Source organism: Crocodylus porosus, unplaced genomic scaffold (genome assembly GCF_001723895.1).
Source record: "Crocodylus porosus isolate Cpor-Errol unplaced genomic scaffold, CroPor_comp1, whole genome shotgun sequence".
NCBI lineage: Eukaryota > Metazoa > Chordata > Crocodylia > Crocodylidae > Crocodylus > Crocodylus porosus.
In genome coordinates this window covers 18,082,229-18,103,432 of record NW_017728943.1, presented here as the reverse complement: position 1 = coordinate 18,103,432, position 21,204 = coordinate 18,082,229, and the positions used below count along the sequence as shown (strand labels likewise).

The window sequence follows — 21,204 nt, the reverse complement described above, 5'->3', positions numbered from 1 at the left end:
AAATCAAAGACAAAAGACTGTGAGCATGAGGACTGCATTTGATTTTTAAAAGCTCTGGACTCTTTGAACAGAACAACATATTTCCTACCATAAATTTAAGAGAGTAAGTGCAGCATCGTGCTTCAACACTTTAAGAATTAAATTATGAGTGATCACCATTGGCTATTGCTCTGCTAGCAATACAAATGAAACCAACAAGATGCAGTATATTCTACTGTGTAGGAAAGTCTATTCCTGGTTTTGGGTGAACCTGAGATGTTCTTTCACCTGCAACTCTTGGCTTTCTCTAACCTTTTTCATCTTGGCCTTTTTTAGACTGTAAGATCTTTGAGGAAGGGGTTGCTTCTTATTTGGTCTTTATAGACCATTTGACATACCAGAGCCTGATCGCAGCTGCTTCCTTAAGATTGTAATGAGGGTTTTGTGATATGTCAGCGCAAATGTTTGTGCTTTGCCTAGCACTTATATCAATGTAACATCACTTCTTGCTAGTAACAAACAAGAGACTTGCTAGAACAGATGCACCATTTCAGAAGTTTAGAATAAATCAGGCTTTTTAACCTGATGAGATCAGGTTGATTCTACTACCTCTCTTAGGTACTGTTATGGCCCCACTACCCTAACAGTGGAACATCACACAGGGCAGGTAGCCTCACAACATTCCTGTGAGGAAAAGAAATGCTACTATCCACTCTTTAAAACGGGGAACCAGATACTGGGATGCTAAGTGATACTAAGCGGCAGAGCAAGGAACTTCTCCCTCTCCTTCCTACCTAGCCTTATTTGACCACAACAGTTAGCTAGGATCTTGGGTCTGGTTGGTCATTTACACTGAGGCCTTTCAAGGCCACTCTGGCTATAAAGGGGCCTTAAGAAGTATATGAATTACTGATTAGGATTTGTAGAACTGAAATTCCTTTTTCAAGCTTCAACATTAAGTTTATTACATGTCATTGCCAGAACAGATCCACCATTTCAGAAGTTGTGATACATGCTGACATATCACAAACCCTTAAAAAATACTGTTTCTTACTTTCAGCAAAAAAACAAACAAAAACAAAAAACCACAAAAAACTTTGAAAACCACAGCTTTCATTGCCTGGTTGTCCAAGTGCTGTATGTACAGAGCATGCTGCCATACAGCAGTGTATACAGTTGTTGTCAGCACAGCTCACAGGAGGAGAAAGAGACTTGAAAGAGTCCTTTCCTTTGGATGCTGAGGATGCTAGTCTAAGTCCTAAATGGGAATACGCTATCAGTGCTTTTTGTGCATTTGATTCATATTATGATAACCTCTGGGTTATCTGCAACTATGTCTAGTGATAAGTTTGTGGCATGCCACTGCAGATACCAGTGAAAGCCATAATCTGGTTTCCTCTCCATAAAAGAAACTTTCCAGAAGTGCTTGCAAAGCAGGTTTCCCATTTGGTGACATCTTGATGGGTGTCACTCTCCTTACCTGAACATTTTCTGTGGGAGCAGTTTCAGGAGTTTTGGTTTTCTGACAATTCCTGTGGGACGACAAAGGGGAGAAAATGGGCTCTTATGGTACTACATCTTCCACATTAGGTTAAGCTTCTGAACTCAGCCATCTTAAGTCAGATGGGCCTTGACTTTTTCAAAAGTCTGCCCACTAACAAAAGCCTTCCTTAAGTCCTCTAATGAGGCTAAAGATCATCTCCCTGGTCCTCCACTAGGCAGCTCTTGACTCTGCAGTTCTGGGTCCTTCCTACACATTAATTTCAGGTGGCTCCTGGAGCTCTTACTCCCTGGATTCTCTACACATTAACACCTGAAACTAGTTTCAGGAACACTTTAGGTGGCTTAAAGTTACACCACTCCATGGTAGGTTTCCTTTGATCCAAGTTACCTAGCTTGTATTCCATTAATGTGTGGCCCCTCCCCACAGATGAGCTGCCCAAGTTGCAATCCCCCAGCATCCCAGGATGCAGAGTCTTCTCCTCCACCCTCCTGTTCTATGTGGACAAACTCTCCATCCCCTGAACAATACTGCCAGGAAGGAGGGGAGCAGAGGGGAGGGGGTTCTGGCACCCAGACAACTCCCCCTCCCACCCCTGGAGATGTGACCTTCCCACCCCCAGGGGTTCAACCCTCTGCAAGCAGTCTGCAGAGCACATGTAGCAGCTAGGTAACATGACATGGATGGGTCTAGGATAGGAGGCTGGGGTGGGGGTGAACAAAGTAGGGGGCCAAATCAGGCCCCCATGAGCTGGGGCTTCCTTCCCTGGGAAAGGAACAGTAGGGCCTCCCAAAAGCACCTTCCCTCACCACTCCTAGACACCTCAGAAAGTACAACCAGCACCCTCCACACCCTAATCCCAAGTCTCAGTTTATTAAAACTTGAGACTCTTTCCTTTACTTCCTCTTTATTTATTTTTTTCCGTTCTTTTTTTTTTAAACTTATTTGTCATTTATCCTTCAGAGGCTGGATTCCTTCATTTTACCGCCGCCCCTCCATTTCCTTTCCACCTCCCATTTCATTACCCACTCTCATCCCATTAACTCTCCACCTCCCAGCTTCATGTTCCTGCCCCCTCCCAGCCCATTTTGCACACCCTCACCTAGAGGAGGGATAGAGCCTATCCTGGCTCACCAGTCCTGACTGGCAACTCATAGCTGTAACTCCTAGTCAAGCCCCTGCTCACCAGCCCTGTAGTGGCAAGTCAGAACTGTGAAGGTGGGGGACAGTCAAAGAAGGTTTTAAGCCTTAAGATGTGACTGTTCCAAACTCACTAGCACTAACACTGATCAACATTTGAGCAGCTCAAATGGCAATGTGTAAAAATGTCCCTGGTATCATAGCTCTCTAGTTGTGCACCCTCTGCTCAAGGCTTGGGAGCTCTAAGAACAAGCAGAAAGCAGAGTGGTGGAGTTGAGGCCCTCTGTAAGTATTATGCCCTGAATCAGATTTTCTCTCCATGAATTAAGCCCCCTTGGAAGAAGAAGGAGGACATGAATTGAAGTAGTGGGTTAGAGAAAGGAGACAGTTTCATAATTTCAAAGTTTCATAGTTTCATAGTTAATGAGATGAAGTATTCTCTCCTGGTGCACGTGGAGCCCTGTCCTGAATTTCCTATGCTGTGCTTTGTAAAGTCTTACACTGGCACTGCCTCCCTCTGAGTCATTTCATCCCATCCTGGTGGACCTGAAGCCCAGCTCCACCTTGGGAGGTTCTTTAAACAGCAAAGCAACAAAAATTTTGCAGTTTTACTCTCTTTATGACCTGCCAGGGGAGTCATGCTTAGTCCTCTGCAGCTGGGAGACAACTACTACCTAGATAAATTGATCCCCATCTTCCCCAAAAGGTGGCCAAAAGGAGCAGACTGACAGACATTGTAGTATTCAAAGAACAACTTATCTTTCTTCATTGTCCATTTTGGCAGGACAATTCTACAGGTAGGCCACAATGGCTATGTCTACATGAGTGATGTACTGCATAGTTGCTTAACTGATGGTATGATGCAGAGCTGTCCCCGCAGTTATTTTTAGAAGCTACTGCTCAGTAGCAATGAGGTACTCAAACTAGCTTTGCATTTACTAGTTCAAGTACCACTAGCAGTATACTTCCAGCAGCACATGTTTCAGCACTGACTATAACTAGGGACCTACACAAGGTGTGATTGTGCAGATTTGGTGCAAACTGCAAAATCAGACGATCTCTGTGAAATCCGTGAGAAAAAACATGCTTACTAAAAATAAAATTCTGGCTCCCTTGACAGACATCCCTCTCAGCCAATCAGTGATGAGGGGTGGGGCCCCCTAGCAGAGAGTTCTCTCCACCAATCAGTCATGGGGGGCAGGGCCACCAGGGCCCCATAGCCATTCTGAGACAGGGGGTGGTGCCAGCTACAATAAGTCCTCAAAAATGGCAGCTGGCCGTGTGATCTGCTCCTGAAATCGGCCTGGTGCCTTGTTGAGTTGGGTAGACCCCTAGCTATAATGCATACTTAGAAGTAGGGCATATTAGCCTAGGCAAAACTCCATGATGCTGCAGCTCTACTGCTCCTGGTACTTGAATTAATTAAAGATGGATCATGAATACCATGTAGATTGACTGTGAATTGTTTTGCCTTTCTCTGCTGCACCATACCACATGCTCCTCATCAGAGATGTTTGCATAGCATTGAAATATCACATATCACTTTAAACTTTCTCTCAGTTCTAGGCAAATTAATTTGTTAACACCATATCATACATACCTGCCATGATGCAGCTTATAGCAGTAAGTGAAAGCCAAAAGGAACAGGATGCCTATAATGAGACCAGCAAGGGTGGCAACGCAGATAACCCATTCATTACCTTTTTCTGAAGAGAGAAAGAGTGCATGTCAGTATTTCAGGCCATTTCTGTTACTATGTCCATCTGAAGACCATAAACTGTTGGAAATATTAAAAAATAAAATAATAAAAAAATATTATCACTGCTCAGCAAAAGCCAGACCTGAGACAAAGAGATTATAGGACTTGTGCAAACTCATGAGTAAACCCTCTGACAGAGCTAGGCGGTCTATCATGCCCTTCAACTGCTAGGTTGTGTTCTAGTCATTGTGAAGGGCTCTGTATATCTCATCACCAGGGATCCGGGTTTTCTGTTCACCACAGAAAAACATGGTAAAACCTGGATTTTCTCATTTTAAGGAGAAAAATGTGGGAAACGGCAGGTTTGCACTTGCAGGCTGGCGGAGTTCCAGCCTGCAAGGGGCTGGAGGGAGCAGGGGGTGCCATGTACATGCACACATGTAGACAAGCACACAGCAGCCAGGAAGTATGAGAGCAGGGCCCCGCAGGTAAGTCTGGCGGGCAATTGAGGTCCCCATAGGGACAAGGAGTTGGATGGGGCTGGGGCTGGAGCTGGGGCTGGGGCTGCTGCTCATGCTGGTAATATTACCAGTGGGGTTGGGGGGGCTGAGGTTTTGGAGTGAGGGGCAATGGCATTGGCAGGGGCAGGGCACCAGCATATCAGGGCTGCTCAGCACCACAAAGCAGTGTGGGGGAGGAGTTGCAGCTGGACCTGCATCCTGGTGAGTGAAGGGGGCAGGATAAGCTCTGATTTTCCATAATAAAAAACCCAAAACTAAATGCCAAAATATATAGGTATTTAGAATTTTATTATAGTGTTTGAGGAACTGGTAGGCTTACAAATCGCTTTAAAATTGTAACTATATCAATAAAACATTGTGTTCAACTGATACCTGCATATATAGTGATGTTTCATTTTAATCACAGGAAAATGCAGATTTGGGTGGGGGGTTAATCAGGGAATTTATGATTTTTAAACAGAGAAAACCAGGATCCTCAGTCATCATTCAACCTGTAGCATATAGCTCTCCAAGGCAAAAACACAACACAGTCGCTATCTCCTCACAACTGAGGTAATGAGGGTGTGCATCCATTATTTCAAGGCTGGACACTTGAGTGGACGCTGCTGTCCTGCGCTTTCAACTGTTCCTCCAGTAGGGTGTGTATACTGGTATCCCAACAAATTTCTATTCTGCTCCCCTTCAGCTGAGTATTATAAAATCCAGGCAGGTGACAGCTGTGACTTAGGTCCCATACGTGCATTCCCAGCATAGCTCTGACCAAAAGGGACTGTCTCTTGTGGGGTATTAAGGTGGTTTTGTCTTCATTTCACACATCACCTTATAGCCACCAGGCTGTAATGACTTGTGGCCACTATCTAGATGGGCCATGGTAATTGGTGATAGAGGTGTGAAAGTCTCCATAGCCAAGTAACAATCCCCTGCCTGGCCCTGGCCCTCAGGTTGGTTACCCCTATACAATGGGGACAGGAAGAAGTACCATATCAGTCTAGCATGTTATAGAGGATTTCTGTAGCTTTACCAGATGTCCCTTTCCAGACAGTTTATGGGGCTCATTGGAATTGTTAGCTCAGCCTCAAGGTCCCTGCTGCAGCCTGGCCAGTATCACTGGTGCTTCCCTGGGCAGAGATGCATGTGGGTTCATTCATTGTGAGTGCAGCCTGAGCAGAATAAAAGTGGTACTCACTGTTACCTGAGGGGCAGCCTATGGATGGGCTCTGGTTTCCCGTTGGATGAGAGACAGAGCAGGTTACTTGACTGTCTGCAGTGGTGTTAGCAATGCATGTGCTGAGAACAGTCACTGTCCCATTGGGGTGAGATTCGTCCGTAGCGCTGTGACAGCCTTCTGGGACCCACAAGATTTGTGCAGCTGGTTTTCCTGCAGCTGCCTTGCACACCACATTGCCACTTGCGTCACAATTCACAGTGACCTTGGGAGGGACTGCAAGGCATGAGAAAGGGGAAAGATTTGCTGTGTTAGGATGGTGCTTTCTCGCTCCTACCCAAGCGCCTTACAAATTGATGAGAATGGGTGTGAAAGTAGAACTGGCAATCAAGGGTCTTTTCACCACATGCCCTCTGGTATCAAGCTGGAACAAAAAAACCAAAAGAACCTTCATCCACACCAGGACTAGGGGTTGTTGAGGCCAACATGTGAACACCAACAAGAGGAAGGCTAAGAACTAGTCAGCCAAGGTGCTCCTGAGGGCCTTTTCCTTAAATTGCTTTGATTGACCAAGTATCCAGCTCCACCCCAGAAGCTGAATGGACAGGACCATAAGCTCATCTGTCCATTATCCAGGTCCCAATCTCCTCCCTTAACAGCAGTGAGACATGGTTTTGTGTCTGGCTGTGCCACTGAGGTGTTGCATAAGCTTGATCAAACCACTTCCTCTTTGTGCCCAGTTCCTCAATTTGTATCACACAAGTAATAGTGGTGTTGTCCTGAAGTAATTTGATATCTATGGATGAAAACTTTTACACAGCATTAGGTGCAGCTGTTTGTTGTTCAGAAGTCTTTGTAAACTAAGGGATATCTTAGGAGTGTGGGACTGTCTGAATTCATCATCAAATGTTTTTAAGTGGGATAAATTTGGTAAATTATAGCACTCTTGAAAGCGGGGGGTTGATTGTGATTCAATATAGTGTTAGCTAATCCTTTAAAGTTTTCACCCATTCAAACAGTTCTTCCAGTGAAGCTCTGCCCAGTAATACTTTCTGCTTTTCCAGTCCTGGGCTTTTCCTGGCAAAAAATGGCTTCCTATCCCAAAATTATGTATCAATTCTGTGAGGCAGCTATCTACTCAGCAAGAAGAGATCACCGGGCTCATTTAATAAGAAACTCCTGGTAGTGACCTCAGGTCTGCAGAGGGAAAAGACTAATCTGTTTATGATTTCAACACTTACTTTGAAATTTAGAGGCATAACAAGGCAGTGGCAGTATATAGGGCAGTATATGTGACAGTATATGGGGCAGCAGTGGCAGTGGCACAGCCAGCTGGCAACTGCAGTGACTGCTATCTTTATGTTCCTCACAAGTAGGAGGCTAGGGCTACTCCCCTGATTGCCTCACCCCTGCCCCAAGTTACACTACTGCTGCAGGTGTCTGTAGGAATTAATGTGTGTAATTGGGCATCCAGCTGGAACTGGCGCCTTAAAAAAAATGGCATCTGGGAAAAGAACTACATGGTCAGCACAACATACATCTCCTACCCTTGGTGGATTTTTCACTTCATTGTCTCCTCCTTTATGGGTCTGGCAATTTAATTGCTACCTGTGGAGTCATGCCTGCTGTGAATGGAGGATGTTGGTTACTAAGATTGTTGCTCTGGCACCTTTCCTTAATTGGGCAGAAGTCGCCTCTGAGGAATGGACAGGGATGGGTCTTTACAACAAATAGAAAACATGTTCAAGCCTGTCCCTTCCAGCCACACAGCCAAAGAGTGAGGTTTCAGAGTGCAAGGGACAACAGAAGGGAAAGGGGGCTGGACAGAAGGAAAGGAGAGGGGGTAATCACAGAAACTAGAGATCAGATTGTAACTGGGATTATCCCAGCCTGATATTCTTTCTGTACAGGAATCTCCTAGGTTGTGTTCTCATCCTCATATGGGGAGAGGAGCTCAGTGTCAGGCCTGGATCTGATCATGTAGCCCACTGAAGAACAGTACAAGGTATTTCCTACCTAACACAGTCAGACGGTAGCATCGGTGGAAGTTCCCATCACCGGTTACCATTTCACAGATGTAAAAGCCCTCGTCAGTGAGTTGCACTGATGGAAGCTGAAGAGTAAAATTCTCCTCTGGTTCAGACTTCCAGTCCAGACTCTCACTGCAGTTTGTTCTGTTCACCGTGTGTGTGTCAACCCTGTAGGCCAGGCTGCAGTGAGCTCCACTCCATGGTCGTATCTTCCAAGTTACTGCTACCAGACTGTCCCATGAAGGTCTAGGACAGAGCAGCACAATCCTGCTACTGGCAGACCCGCTGATGTTTTCTGGAGAAGGCACAGGGAAAGGAAGACACTTGAGAAGTCACCTAGGAAACTATTCCAAGTCTTAGAACAAAGACTTATAGTGCACTGCACTACTTTATTTAGACCTTCTTCAGATCCTAGAGTTGTTCCATGTATTCATAGCTTCAACCAGCAACTGCTAATTTAATGTGTGCCTGTGCTCCCAGTCTGTAGGATTATCCCCAGCTCCATACAATCTTCTCCCTACTGCAGCCACAGTTCCAAGTTTCAGAAGGTGAGCCCTGGTGCGGAGTGGAGCCCGGCTGACCCTGTGGGCACAGCTGTGCTGGAGGAGCTCCTGGGGTAACTTCTAGTTTTCTTCTGGCTTTGGCAGCAATTGTGATGAAAAATGGTGCTGTGGAGAGCACAGCCTTAGCCATTAGCCTATTCTAGACTACAGCCAGCAGCTACTGTGCCATCCACAGTAGGGGTTTAGGTTTAATAGCTGGAAGCTCAGCAGTATCAGAGAGGCTTGTGGGTGGTACACACCCTGGTCAACAGTTCATAATATTACCAGCATGAATATGCCATTATATGGTTTATTTTTGTTGTAGGTATGCTAGTATAAGCCCAAGTGTAGACAGAATTCCTCTGATAAAACCATCCAACATATTAAGTCCCACCTGTTCAATATTTTTGCCCCATCCCACAAGGACAAATTATGCCTTGGTACACTAGAATAAACATGAACCAAATCCTTTAATTTAATGGAGTTAGGTCAGAATTACACTGAGGTTACTGAAAGCCAAATTTGGATGAATGTATTTATCTGACAGTGGGCATTTCTACACAAGATGTTTACTTAGCAGTGGACTAATTAGATGTGCAGTAAACATGCCAGGTCTACATCTGTGCTCCTATTAGGTTGGAGTAAACTAATTTACTCTGCAGTTGGTTAGTACTTGTAAATACAATTATTATCCTGCTGTGGAATAAAAAACTCCACAGCAGTGCACATGTAAATTCTGATCCAGCTAGCTGTAGCACAAGGGTGTTTCTGTGCTGGGGCAGTCTGCCAGCTATCCCCATGGTGAAGCACCCATGTGCCTCAGCCAGCCCTTCCGCAGCATGTTGAGCTGGGAGGAGCACCCATAGGCTGACAGGCTAACCTTCCAGCCCTCTGCCAGCCAGGGCTGCCGTGACCTGGCTCAACATGCTGCACTCCCCAGCATATGTCCAAATGGCAATAAACTCTGGGGTTTACTGCCCTGGAGTTTATTGTTCCTGGGTGCACATTCAAGCACTGTGACTGTGAGCAATAAACTCCAGGTCAGTAAACTCCAGAGTCTATTGCTTTGCATTCATTGCATGTATAGACATGCCCAGAAACAAGCTGCTAATGTTGGTAGATCTGTAAAGCCAAGGCAGCCTTGGTTGAGGGATTTTCAGTCCACTTCTTCCCCCACCACCAACCCCTGCTCCCTAGCATTACTTTCATAAAGTTCCACTCAAAAAGCCTTCACTACTTATGGAGGCGGAAAGAACCCAGTTATACTTTTGGGTCCCACGTGAAGATTGTGACATTGGCAATTAGAAGATCATATCACTTCTAACTTGAGTAAATTTGACCTGGGATTTATGGGACTAGAGAGAGTATGTTGTAGCCTCCTCTTAGATTTAGCTCTGTGAATCTGAAAGTGTTATATATTTGAATATGTCTGCTTCATGTGGATGAATCATCATGAGCACTGTGTATTTATCAAACTGAATAGAAATATCATGTCTGCACAAGACTACCACAAAAACATCAACATTGATTGAAAAAGGCAAATTCAACCTTTTCAGTCCTACAGAAATTGCTGTTTTCTGGATTTATTTCCTGCATTACAGCAGACAAAACAAACTTATTCTGCATCTTCAGTGAGCTATATAATATTGATGCATTACTGAGTTAGGTTTTTTCTTGGGAGATCTTTGTGTTGCATGACTGGCAGTAACAGCCAGGTGAGTGCCCTTGTGTAGCTAGGACACAGGCCTATTTTACTATCACATCATTTAACCAAATGTAAAGTGCCTGGAGTCAGAAGCTCTGGTGGTTGCTCCCCACTAGCTCTCCTACTTCTGTCCCTACTGGAACTGCACCGGCAGTAATGCAGCATTAGGAATATAACAGTGACCCCAAGTCCTTGGGGTCCGTGAGCAGGTGTGAACTCCATGTGTCTGTGTGCAGACAGATATAACAAGAATGTCATTGATAGGGGACCAGTTGACTGGTTCAACCAGCCCCCCCGCCACACAATCCCACCCAGTTAACCCTGCTGGGGTCTTGGGCAGAGCAAGGCCGGGCCCATGAGGTGGGGGGCTCCATTTCCCCCACTTGCCCAGCTTCAGGAGCAGCAGCCATGAGGTTGCCATTGTCTATGGCCTTGGGCAGGGGAAGGAACGGAGACCCCCACCAAAAGGTCCTGGCCCAGCTGGGGTTTTGTGGGGAGCTGAGCTGGGCCTGTGAGGCAGGGGGCTCTATTTCCAACCCCCCCATTTCCCCAGCTCCTGGCATGGCAGCCTCTACTACTATCAAGACACTCGCACAAGGGGCAGGTGGGGGGAAAGGAGCTCTCTGTGCAGTGTGCACCTGGCTTGGCTCCCCACAAGACCCCAGCAGTGGTAGCTGGGGGAGGGGGGTGGCCACATGCAGCAGGTGGGGCTCCTTTCCCCCACCCCACTTCTTCCTGCCCCACTGCGCAGGGAGGAGACAGAGGTTTTTTGTCTCTTCTCTGTGCCAGCCCCATGGCGGGGCGGGGCTGAGCCAGTTTTCACCTGCACAAGCACCTGTTCAGCTTGCAAAGTCACAAGGATGCAGGCAGTATCACTCAAAATTAACCTTCTCAGGTTTATCACCCAAAATTAACCTAAGGTACTCTGCCCTATAGAGTGCCCCTGTCTGGTACTTCATCAAATGAAGGTTAAATTTTCACGTGATCTGCCATTTTAAAAGCACTCTCTAGCCATAAATATTTGCTATGTTATAGCTATAGAGCACTTCTAGGAAACTCATCTCATGAAAAATGTAAAATGTACTGTAAATGGCCTTTGTCAGGCCATGAGCCAGAACAACCTCACTCAATTCCAGTGCTGGTCTGGTGGCTTTCGTGGCATGACAAGTAGAAAGGGGGGTGTTTCCATTGTCCACACCAGGGCCAGGCAGCTGGGAGTTGCTCTGGCACCACTTTTCCTAGCCTCCTGCTCCCTGGCTGGAATGGGAATGCAGCTTTCAGTCAGAAGGGAGCTGCACCCACACTGCTGCTGCCACTTTTCGCCAGGCCCCCACTCCATAGATGCGGGGGCACAGCTTCCAGCTGGTGGGGAGCTACACCAGGGGCAGGCAGCTGGAAGCTGCATGCGGCCTTCTGCTTCTCCCAGCACCTCCCACATTTTGGCTGTAGTGTGAGTGCAGCTGGAAGTTGCCCAGCCACAGCTCAGTTCACCAGCAGCTGGAAGCTGCACCTGCACGGTACCCAGGGAATAGGGGTGGCAAGGAGCAGCAGTGATGAGGGTGCAGCTTTCAGGTGCCCAGCTCTACTGAAGCTCTTCAGTGGGAGTGAGCAGGGGAAGAGCTTTCCAGCTCTGCAGGCCAGATCCACTGGCTCTTGTGTTGCCACTGACTCTTATGTGGGCCTTACGTTGCCCACCCCTGTTGTAAGTAGAACTGCTACCTTTTGGGGATTGCACTGCTGCCAGAACACCACTGCGGGTGGTGGAGTACTCAGGCCATCGTGCCTTCCAGGGGTCAGTTCCTGGAGTTTTCCCAGGACTTCTCTAGGAGAGGAAGACCCAGATTGGCTGGACACCAGGGAAGAGGAAGAAATCATGGCCTACAAATGCAATTTCTGATCTTTCTCAAAAAAAAAAAAAAAAAGAATAAAAAAAACCTGTTTGAGTTTAATAAGGAACATAATTACACTTCACCAAAATCTCTGGGGTGGTTCCCTGATTGCGAATGCACAGGTGTGTGGGGGGGAGGTGGGGAGAGTGCAGCCTGACCCTGTGACAGGAAATGGACCTCACTCAGCCAAATCCCAGGTTCATTTTGGGTGGGCGTGTGAGTGGAAAGATTGCCAGATGCTGGGGGAGCTGCGTGGCCCCCTTGCTTGTGGTTTCCAGGAGGCTGGTTGCTCCAGAGGCCCCTAAAATCTCCAACTTTATACGCTCTGCCCTGGAAAGCATCACTGGCTGTTTCACCTGCCTGCTGAAACCCCTGCGCTCCAGGGCCCCAGGCTGATTTGGGGTGGGATGGCAATAGAGTAATTATCAGCTGCTGCAGGGGGAGAGGAAGGAGGGGGCTGTGTTGCCCACTACTTGCGGTGACCAGGCGGCTGTATGCTTCAGTACTTCGTTTTCCCAATGTTGTCAGGAAGTTTAAAACAGCTTTAAGTGGCATGTACATCTAGACTTGTGGGGTTTAGAGTGTATTTAGAATTTTTCAAGGGTTATATCTGTTCACACCCTCTGCCTACCTTTGCCTGCTTTATATGTGGTGAGGTTCATTATCTGCTCTCTTCTGCTTGCGAGAGGGAGAACTGCTATTTGACAAGCTCCACCCCAGAGGCCCCATCTACTGTTACTAGACTGAATATTCTTACAGTGAGGTGTGTTGTTCGATGTCACCTGGGAGTGATCCTTGCTTTTACCAGGCAGTATATAATAGGGTTTAAATGTGGACAGGCTGTTCAGAATAGCTCTGATCCATCTAAGCATTTGAATTCCTGCCTTTCTAGCACAGGTCCCGCTGAACTTCAACTGAACTGTTCACACTCCGAATTAAGCAAGTGAGTAAGAGTTTTGCTAACTGGGTGCTCCAGTATGGACACAAAGTTGAAAGATGCCAACCCAGCCTACTTTGAAGATGAAAAACCCTGCAGCTTGGAATTGTGACAAAGTGACAGTGATTCCTAGGACTCAGCCCTGGTCACTTGCGTTCATCCTCCAGGGACTCAAGCAGCACTCTTGTTCCCATTTATACCACAGTCATACAGCAACATGTGAGGCAGTAAAATGCTGTGGTGCAAGAAGAGTTGTTATGCCCCTTGTTCTCAAGGCCCTAAAGACTTTGCCTACTAATAGCTATGAATTCAGGAAGTACATTACCGTAAGTAACAGTTTGTGTCTCGCAATCCTCCTGCTTCTCCTGGGGAATTGAATTGTTTTCTTCTTTGGGCTGAGTCTTGGGTTCAGTAGTATTACCTGCCTGGGAACCTGCGTACAAAGAAAAATTTCAAACCAACTTGTAACTGGATTGGAAGCAAAGCATTCTTTAGTCTGCTGATTGATGAAAATCCACTTCTTCACAATCTATTGAAGGCAGCTAAAACATGCCTCAGGCAGGACAGAAGGGCTGTAGTGTAGGCATGAATGGGAAGGGGTATAGAATTTAGGAGAGGGCATGCCTAATTAAACTAACACAGTGAATTACCTCTCTAATTTTGATTCTTCCAGACACAACCTTAGCCCTTGTATTTCACTTTCCCCTCTCTTACATGGGGACAATAGCAACTTCTTCCAGGCTCCTGGGAAGCTTAATTCATCAATGATCATAAAACTTTCTTTATAGAATAAAAGCTAGATTAGTGAAAAGTAGTATTTAGAATACTAAACCATTGGTCTTGGCTTTTATGAGGGAAAAGTTTACTTGGGGCTTCATATTCAGCATGTTGCCTGAATTCTGCTATTCCATGTAATGCTGCTGAGAGTAGAGTCTTTTATATTTTAAAGATTCCTAAAAATAAATCACTCAGGATTACATTTTAATTAAAAGGAAAACCCCTTGGGAATGCTTGGTAACTTGTAAAAGGAATATAATTCCATGTTCATCCAATCACACATTCTGACCTGTTTGTGACTCTTCTATGTATTTTGAGAATGATAGCAGTTCTCTGAAGGTAGAGAAAATAATATTCCAAACAAAAGACCTTCTCCTGACAGTCCTGGGGGCAGATGCTGCTGTAACTGTACCCTGTAACACAGTGTTGTTTCTATAGCTTCATGAAATGAAGACTAAATCTGAAGGTGCTAGGAATTTTCTTGGCCAGCATGTGGGGGAAAATATCTCATTGTGAGCATGTCTACGTTAGCCTTACTTATTACACTGTCACATTGGCGACTCATGTTCATTTTTGCATCACCTATAACTCCAAGATCCCCTTCTGCTGCTGTGCTACTCAGAATGGTACTTCCCAGTCTATAGGTTTATTGGAGATTCTTTCTCCCCAGCAATTTGCAATTATCTTTGTTAAATTGCATCCTATTCTGATCCATCCACTTCCCCAGTCTGTCCAAATCTGCCCGAATTCACTCCCTACCCTCTAGTGTGTTTACTATACCCCATAGTTTGGTGTCATCTGCCAATCTGCGAAACTGCAAATCTGGACAGAGTGCTTTCTACACCCTGATCTAAACTGTTGATGAAGATATTGAACAGTGCTGGTCCAAGGACGGAGCCTTGGGGGACACCACTGCCCACATCTCTCCAGGTAGAAACCAACCCATCCCACCACTCTCTGGGTGCATCCCATAAGCAAGTTTTCCACCTGCCTAACTGTGAAAAACTCCATGTCACAGCTATTTCATTTATTTATAACAATTGGGTGCGACACTTTCTTGAAAGCCTTTTTAAAACCAAGCAAATAACATCTATCTCTACCCCTGCATCTAAGCACTTTGAGACCTGGTCATAAAAAGAAACCAGGTTAGTCAGGCAGGATCTGCCGGCTATAAACCCATGCTGGTTGCCCCTTAGCATTGTGTTACCCACTGGCCCCCACAAATATGATCCTTAGGATTTTTTCTAAGGTCTTGCCAAGAATAGAGGTGAGGCTAGCTGGCCTATAATTACCCAGTTCTTCCTTCCTCCCCTTCTTGAAAATAGGGACCACACTGGCCCTTTTCCAGTCCTCTGGGACCTGTCCTGAGCACCATGAGTGCTCAAACAGTTGCGCCAGTGGTTTCACTATGACACCTACCAATCCTTTAGTACCCTTGCGTGAAGATCATCGTGGCCCACCAACTTAAATATGTCCAACCCCTCCAAGTGCCCCATTTATTTAGGAACATTGTTTCCTATGGGAAAATTGGTTTCGAGTTACAAATTAAGTCAACTTAAGGCGTGGTTTTCAGGAACCAATTGTGTCATAAGTCCGAGGACTGCCTGTATTTTATCTTTTGTTTTCAGAACATTTATACCCACCAGCACCTGCACTTCCAGTGTCAGAAAAGTTTGTCCTTTTTCTTAAGCTGCTACATTTGTGGCTATACAAATACTGCTGTAGAAATGGAAGGGTTTGTTTAGTTCTATACATTTTCTCCAGCCAAAGACAGTATAAAAATTGGAGTTACTATTTTGGACTCTGATGATGTCATCAGGAAGGAAATGAGAGAGGCAGAATGCTTCAAGATGGTTTCTTAGCTTTAGTTCTGTAAAAATGCAGGACACAGAGCTGCTTTCCTTTACTTACTAGAGTCAGGTACGTGAGAATGTCAGTCAGTGTCATCCATTCCACTGCCTCATCTAAAAACGTCTAAGCAAATCTAGGCAGTGAGTGGGTGAATTTGACCAGACATGGCAATAGCAACATTGGGTACATTAATAGTGCACAGTAGCTCAACACATACGTGTAGCATCAGCTTTCTGAGTTGTTGGACCCTCCTCTAATGAGCTGTCCTCCTGTGACAGAGGACAGTTTCCCCAGTATAATGTGTGGCTTTCTTCAGAAGTGGAAATCAAAAAGGAGAGAAGACAAGCTATGCTGTCTTCCTTTCCATCAGCTACTGTCATGAAGAGTCAGGAATGAGTCAGGCACAAGTCACTTGATGTTCAGCAACCAGCTCAGTCAGCTTAAAATCTCCTGAGTCATGCGCATCAAGTCATTTTTTAGCTTTACAGGAAAGCTGTAGCATGACTCAGAATTCCCCTTGATCCTATTTGAATGAAGAGTGCATTGCTTTTGAGAAGGCAGAGCAGATGAGAGGCATCAAACAGAGAAGACAAGTATTCACTATAGGAGTGGCAATGCTGGCCAGACTCCAATTCCTCCTTGTTAAATTCTCAACAGATCCAATTGGATACAGGATTCTTCTCCCCTTCCTGTCCCAAGTTCTTCTATAGTGCTATGGGCTGCAGTTAGAGAGTCGGTAATTTTACCGAGAGGTGCTTGCACATCTATACTGTGTGGAGAGACGTTTTTGCATAAGAAGTCTGTGAATTGCATGGGAACCTTCAGGATGGATGATGTTCTTGAAACAGAAATAATTATAATGCGTCTCTTTCCTGTTTGGCACTCTTGAATTTCCCCCTGCTTTGGGAGTGCTCAGATCTGTGGTGGTTTTGGCTTAGACCCATCACTGGGCCAGATCCCTGCTATTTGCTACAGTCACTTTCTGCTGCAAGGTTGTTAAAACAACTCTAAATAAGGTGACTGAAGGATCCCACCAGGCTTTTAGAAACTCTTGTATGCCATGAAGCAGAAGAAATTTTGCTTCTGAGGGAACTGGGCTTATTTAATCTGGAAAAGAGAAGACTGAGGGGGAATTTAATAGTAGCCTTCAACTACAGGAATGGTTGTTACAAAGAGGATGAAGCTACTCTGTTCTCACTGGTGGCAGATAACAGGATAATGAGCAATCGTCTCACGTTGCAAGAAGGTAACTTTAGATTAGATATGAGGAAAAACTTTCTCACCAGGAGGTTAGAAAAGCACTGGAACAGGCTATCCAGGGAGATGGTGGAATCGCCATCCTTGGAGGTTTTTAAGACCCGGCTAGACAAAGCCCTGGCTGGGATGATATAGCTGGGGATGGTCCTGCTTTGAGCAGGTGGTTGGACTACGTGACTTCCTGAGGTCCCTTCCAACCATAATTTTCTATGATTTTATGCTTACTTAAATATTTTTATCTTTCTGTCTGGGACAGGGTTCAGAAGTGGTCAGTCTCTCATGCAGCCACTTCTCTAAAACTTGTGCTTCATGCTACCAAACGCCAGTTTTCATCAAAAGAAAAAAACGGAATTCTGTTGTTAAAGTTGCAAAGAAAACCTTAATACTATGGACTGAGAGAGCTATCCCAGCGAAATGATATAGCCAAAATTATAGAATTGGAGTTATACTGATGTAAACTCCATATGGGGACATTCTGGCCCCTGGCAAACATTACATTTATTGCATGATTAACCAGTTAAGCATACAATAAACTATTACATGCTCTGCATGCACAGAAATTATCATGAGATAAAAATGGCAAACCAGCTACAACCATGTTACTTGCTAAATGTGGAAAATACTTGTGGCTGGTTTGTACTGCTCGTTAATTTGAATGTATGGCATGTCACATTGTGTGATAAGTATTTGCTGGGTCCTCCAGCATCCTAAGATGCACTGCTTCCTCACCCACCTCACCTACGTCCAGTATGCAGCAGCTCATTTGTGTTGAGCATTGTCTCAGGCTGCCAAACACAGCCTGCAGCCATCTGCAGAGGGGGACTGGGCATCCACTCTCCCTCTTCATCACTGCAGGCAAACCAGGGCTCTGCTCATTGCCTTCACAGCTATCCTGGGCCCGTGGCCAGTCTATTACCTCTGTTTTTTATGCAGGTGAACTGGCACAGGGTAGAATTCCCCCGTGCCAGGATCTGGTGTTAGGCAGTAACAGGGTGGGTTTCCTCCTCCCCACATGTCCCCAGCATTCCTAACAACTATGCTGACCACCACAGAGCTTGGGGAGCTCCTTCAGCTGGCCAGTGGTAACAGCACAAGCTAGTGGGCTGCTTTTTTCCCTGCTGGACAGACTGCCCTTTCCACAGGAAGCCATGCACACTGCCTAAAGTTTCCATTGTGCAACAAAAATACTCAATTGCCATAATGCAATTAAACTAAGGTCTGCCATTGCTCTTTGATTCCTGAGTGAGATGTCTGTTCCTGGTGTAGCATAACCCCCTTCCAAAGTGACATAAATTAAACAGAAAAAAAAATATTTATTTCTGGAATATAGTGTCAAGATGGTAAGATTCCTCAGTATAATCAAACAAGGTTCTTTAGGTAAATCTGATATCTTTTATTAGACCAACTAAATAGCTGGAAGTTTTCTTAGCAAGCTTTTGGGTTTTAAAACCCTTCGTCAGGCTGAGGAAGCACCTGCAGTTGGTGTGTGTGCTCTTCCTGGATAGAATGAATAGTAAAGAGGCCAGAGGCTGGTATGCATGCAAGAAAGCCAATCAGTGAAAATGTAAATTGAGGAGTCAATGAAAATGTAAACTGAGGAGTTACATTTTCACTGACTGGCTTTCTTGCATGCATATCAGCCTCTGGCCTCTTTACTATTCATTCCATTCAGGAAAAGCATACACACAAACTACAGGTGCTTCCTCAGCCTGATGAAGGGTTTTAAAACCCAAAAGCGTGCTAAGAAAAAAACTTCCAACTATTTAGTTGGTTTAATAAAAGATACCAGATTTACCCAAAGAACCTTGTCTGCCTGTGTTCTTCAACCAACATGGTTACAACCCATATATACCCCAGCATAATCAGAGTTTTTTAAATGCACGCCATGCCAGACAGGTTGATCTCCCCCTTGGTGTCTAGTGCAGGGCTGTCCACAGAAGGCCTGAAATAACAGGTCTGAGAGGGGAAGCCGTCCCAGTCGGGAAAGTGAGGTGAGAGTTCAGGGATGATAACTTAAGCACCAGTATTGTTAAGGATGTCTTTCCTCATGAAAGAAAGGAGAGGGAGGTCACAGGTCTGTTTATTTGCAGGGAGTGCCATCACTTTCTTTTGCCCCATCCACATGGTGTTTGTGGCGTATCTCCACTCTTTCCCTCAGTCACTTGCCCAGCAGAGCCCATCGGCATATTGAAGCCCACCAAGGGGGACTGGAACTCAAAGAGACCTTTGCATCTGAGAGAGCTGAACCATCCTAGTTTGACCATTCTCACAAATGTAACTTGATCAGGGGTCACTGTGCTGAGCAGAGTTACCTTGTGGATGGAGCCATGACGAGCACCACTACCTTATTTTCCTTCTAGCCTAACCCCGGTCTCTGTACCTGTGCAGCTCCTCCAGTACTTTTTAGACTAACTTGAATAACTCAATGGCATTTTTCAGTGTTGCTCCTTCCCTGTTTAATCCATGCAACAGTAATGAAAAATGCCAACCCACATTGGTAAGGTGTGCTCGACAGTTCTCGAGGACTATCCCTACCTAATATAGGCTTGAGGGGCCCACTCCTCAGTCTATCATCTCTTTTTGAAGTTGGGCCATTTTTTCTGCTTGTATTTTTTCTGTTTCAAAGGGATCTAGTCAGTTTAGAAGTCACACACTGGCCTTGAAGATTTGTCAGCTCCCTCACACACTAAAATTACAGTAACTGAAAGAGCTGGAGAGGAATATTATTCTCTTCTTTTTCCAGCTGTTTATTTTGTGCATTTGACAGTACCTTGAGTTGAGTTGGTTTCCCCCCCATAGCCTGCTGCTTAGTCATTTCTCCTGTTTCTGGGAGCAATTCACATAGCAAAAGGAGAGGGAAACATTTCAGAAACAGGAAAATATGATTGTAAGGCCACAAGAATTGGGTGGGTGGGGGCAAGGGGAGATCTAGAACATGATACTGCTACTCTCCCTTTTCAAACACATTTAATTTCAATGTGGTGCTATACATTTACTCAAGTTCTAGCCCACAACAGAACTATTATCTCTTCTTCTGGGGTGAATGCATAACCTTGGAACCTATTTAGAAACTGCAGGCATTGAGAAGATTTTGCACTGTAAAAGACTATAGTTTGTGCTCATTGCTAGCCCCATTGCTGCCGCAGGAAATAAGGGTTGTGTCTGCCCCCACGCAGAGCAACTTATGTCATATTGAAATTAGTGGTAAAGCAAATGAAGGCTGTGATAGACCACAAGCAAATGATTAATTGCCTCCTGAAATGCTTCTGTCACATGACTCTCAGTAAGTTGTAACTGAATGGATAGTGGGCTGGGGACACAAGTTATACGTAAACTGGTTTAAATCATCAGAAACTGGTTTAAACCTGTAATAGAACAGAATTTCAGTGTGCATAAACCAGTTTCAAAATGGCTGAAACTGTTTTAAGATAAACCTGGTTGAATGTAGTATCGGACTTTACTGATTTAGGTCAAACCAGTTTATGAAACTTCTGTCCCAGACTCCATCCTGGTTCAAGTTAAATCACAGTCCCCTGGCATCCCAGGATGCTCTGCAGCCCTGGGCTGGGCTGTGCTGTCTGCTCCAGAGAGCAGGGTTGGCTCTGTCCCTCTGCTCCCTAGCCAGAGCAGCAGGGGTTGGTTGACAAAGGGGTAGCGGTAGGAAACACAGCTCTTCGCGTGGCCAGAAAACCTTGAACTCTCCTGCTAGCTGCAGTAGCAAGTTAGATTCATTAGTCACATTCAGAGAAAATAGTTCACGCTATCTTTTGTTTCATCCAGCCAAAGGGTTTCCCTTCAAATATTCTCCCATTCAGAGCTTTTCCCTTCTCCTATTCTTTTCTTTGCCCTCATTCACCTCTATTGCAGCAGGTTTCCTCTTTCCTGTTCTGTCTCAGCTCTGTCTCCACTCTCACTTGAACTGGACTCAAGTAGTCAGATCCCAGTGCCTTGTGTCCACCCACAGAGGCAGCGTGTGAGAAGCAGCTTTGGTTCTTTGGATAGATGTGATATCTTTTATTAGACTAAATATTTGGAAAAAAATTCTTTGCAAGCTTTTGGGCACAAACACCCTTCTTCAGGCAAAGGGAGAGTTTGTTGGTGTTGTGTGCTCTCCTGGGTAGAATAGAAGCCAATATGCAAAATGCAGATCCTGGCAGTGAGGACCAGAGGGACTGGCAGACAGGTAAGTGGCGGGGGGAGGAATGTTGACC

The 21,204-nt window shown here is 45.4% G+C and overlaps 1 protein-coding gene across 2 annotated transcripts in view; it reads right to left on the bottom strand.

The window, feature by feature from the left end:
* The window catches only part of LOC109319334 (cell surface glycoprotein CD200 receptor 1-A-like), a 31,312-nt gene that overhangs the window by 892 nt on the left and 9,216 nt on the right, over positions 1–21,204 (bottom strand). Inside the window, exons 2-6 of one of the 2 annotated variants that reach the window (XM_019548817.1) lie at positions 13,434–13,541; positions 8,022–8,330; positions 6,033–6,281; positions 4,221–4,326; positions 1,460–1,511 (exon numbers count right to left, since the gene is read on the bottom strand). In XM_019548817.1, coding sequence (XP_019404362.1) covers positions 1,460–1,511; positions 4,221–4,326; positions 6,033–6,281; positions 8,022–8,330; positions 13,434–13,541 — 824 coding nt within the window. Of the gene's footprint in view, positions 1–1,459; positions 1,512–4,220; positions 4,327–6,026; positions 6,282–8,021; positions 8,331–13,433; positions 13,542–21,204 lie in introns of both variants that reach the window. The other variant, XM_019548816.1, reaches the window with a different exon arrangement.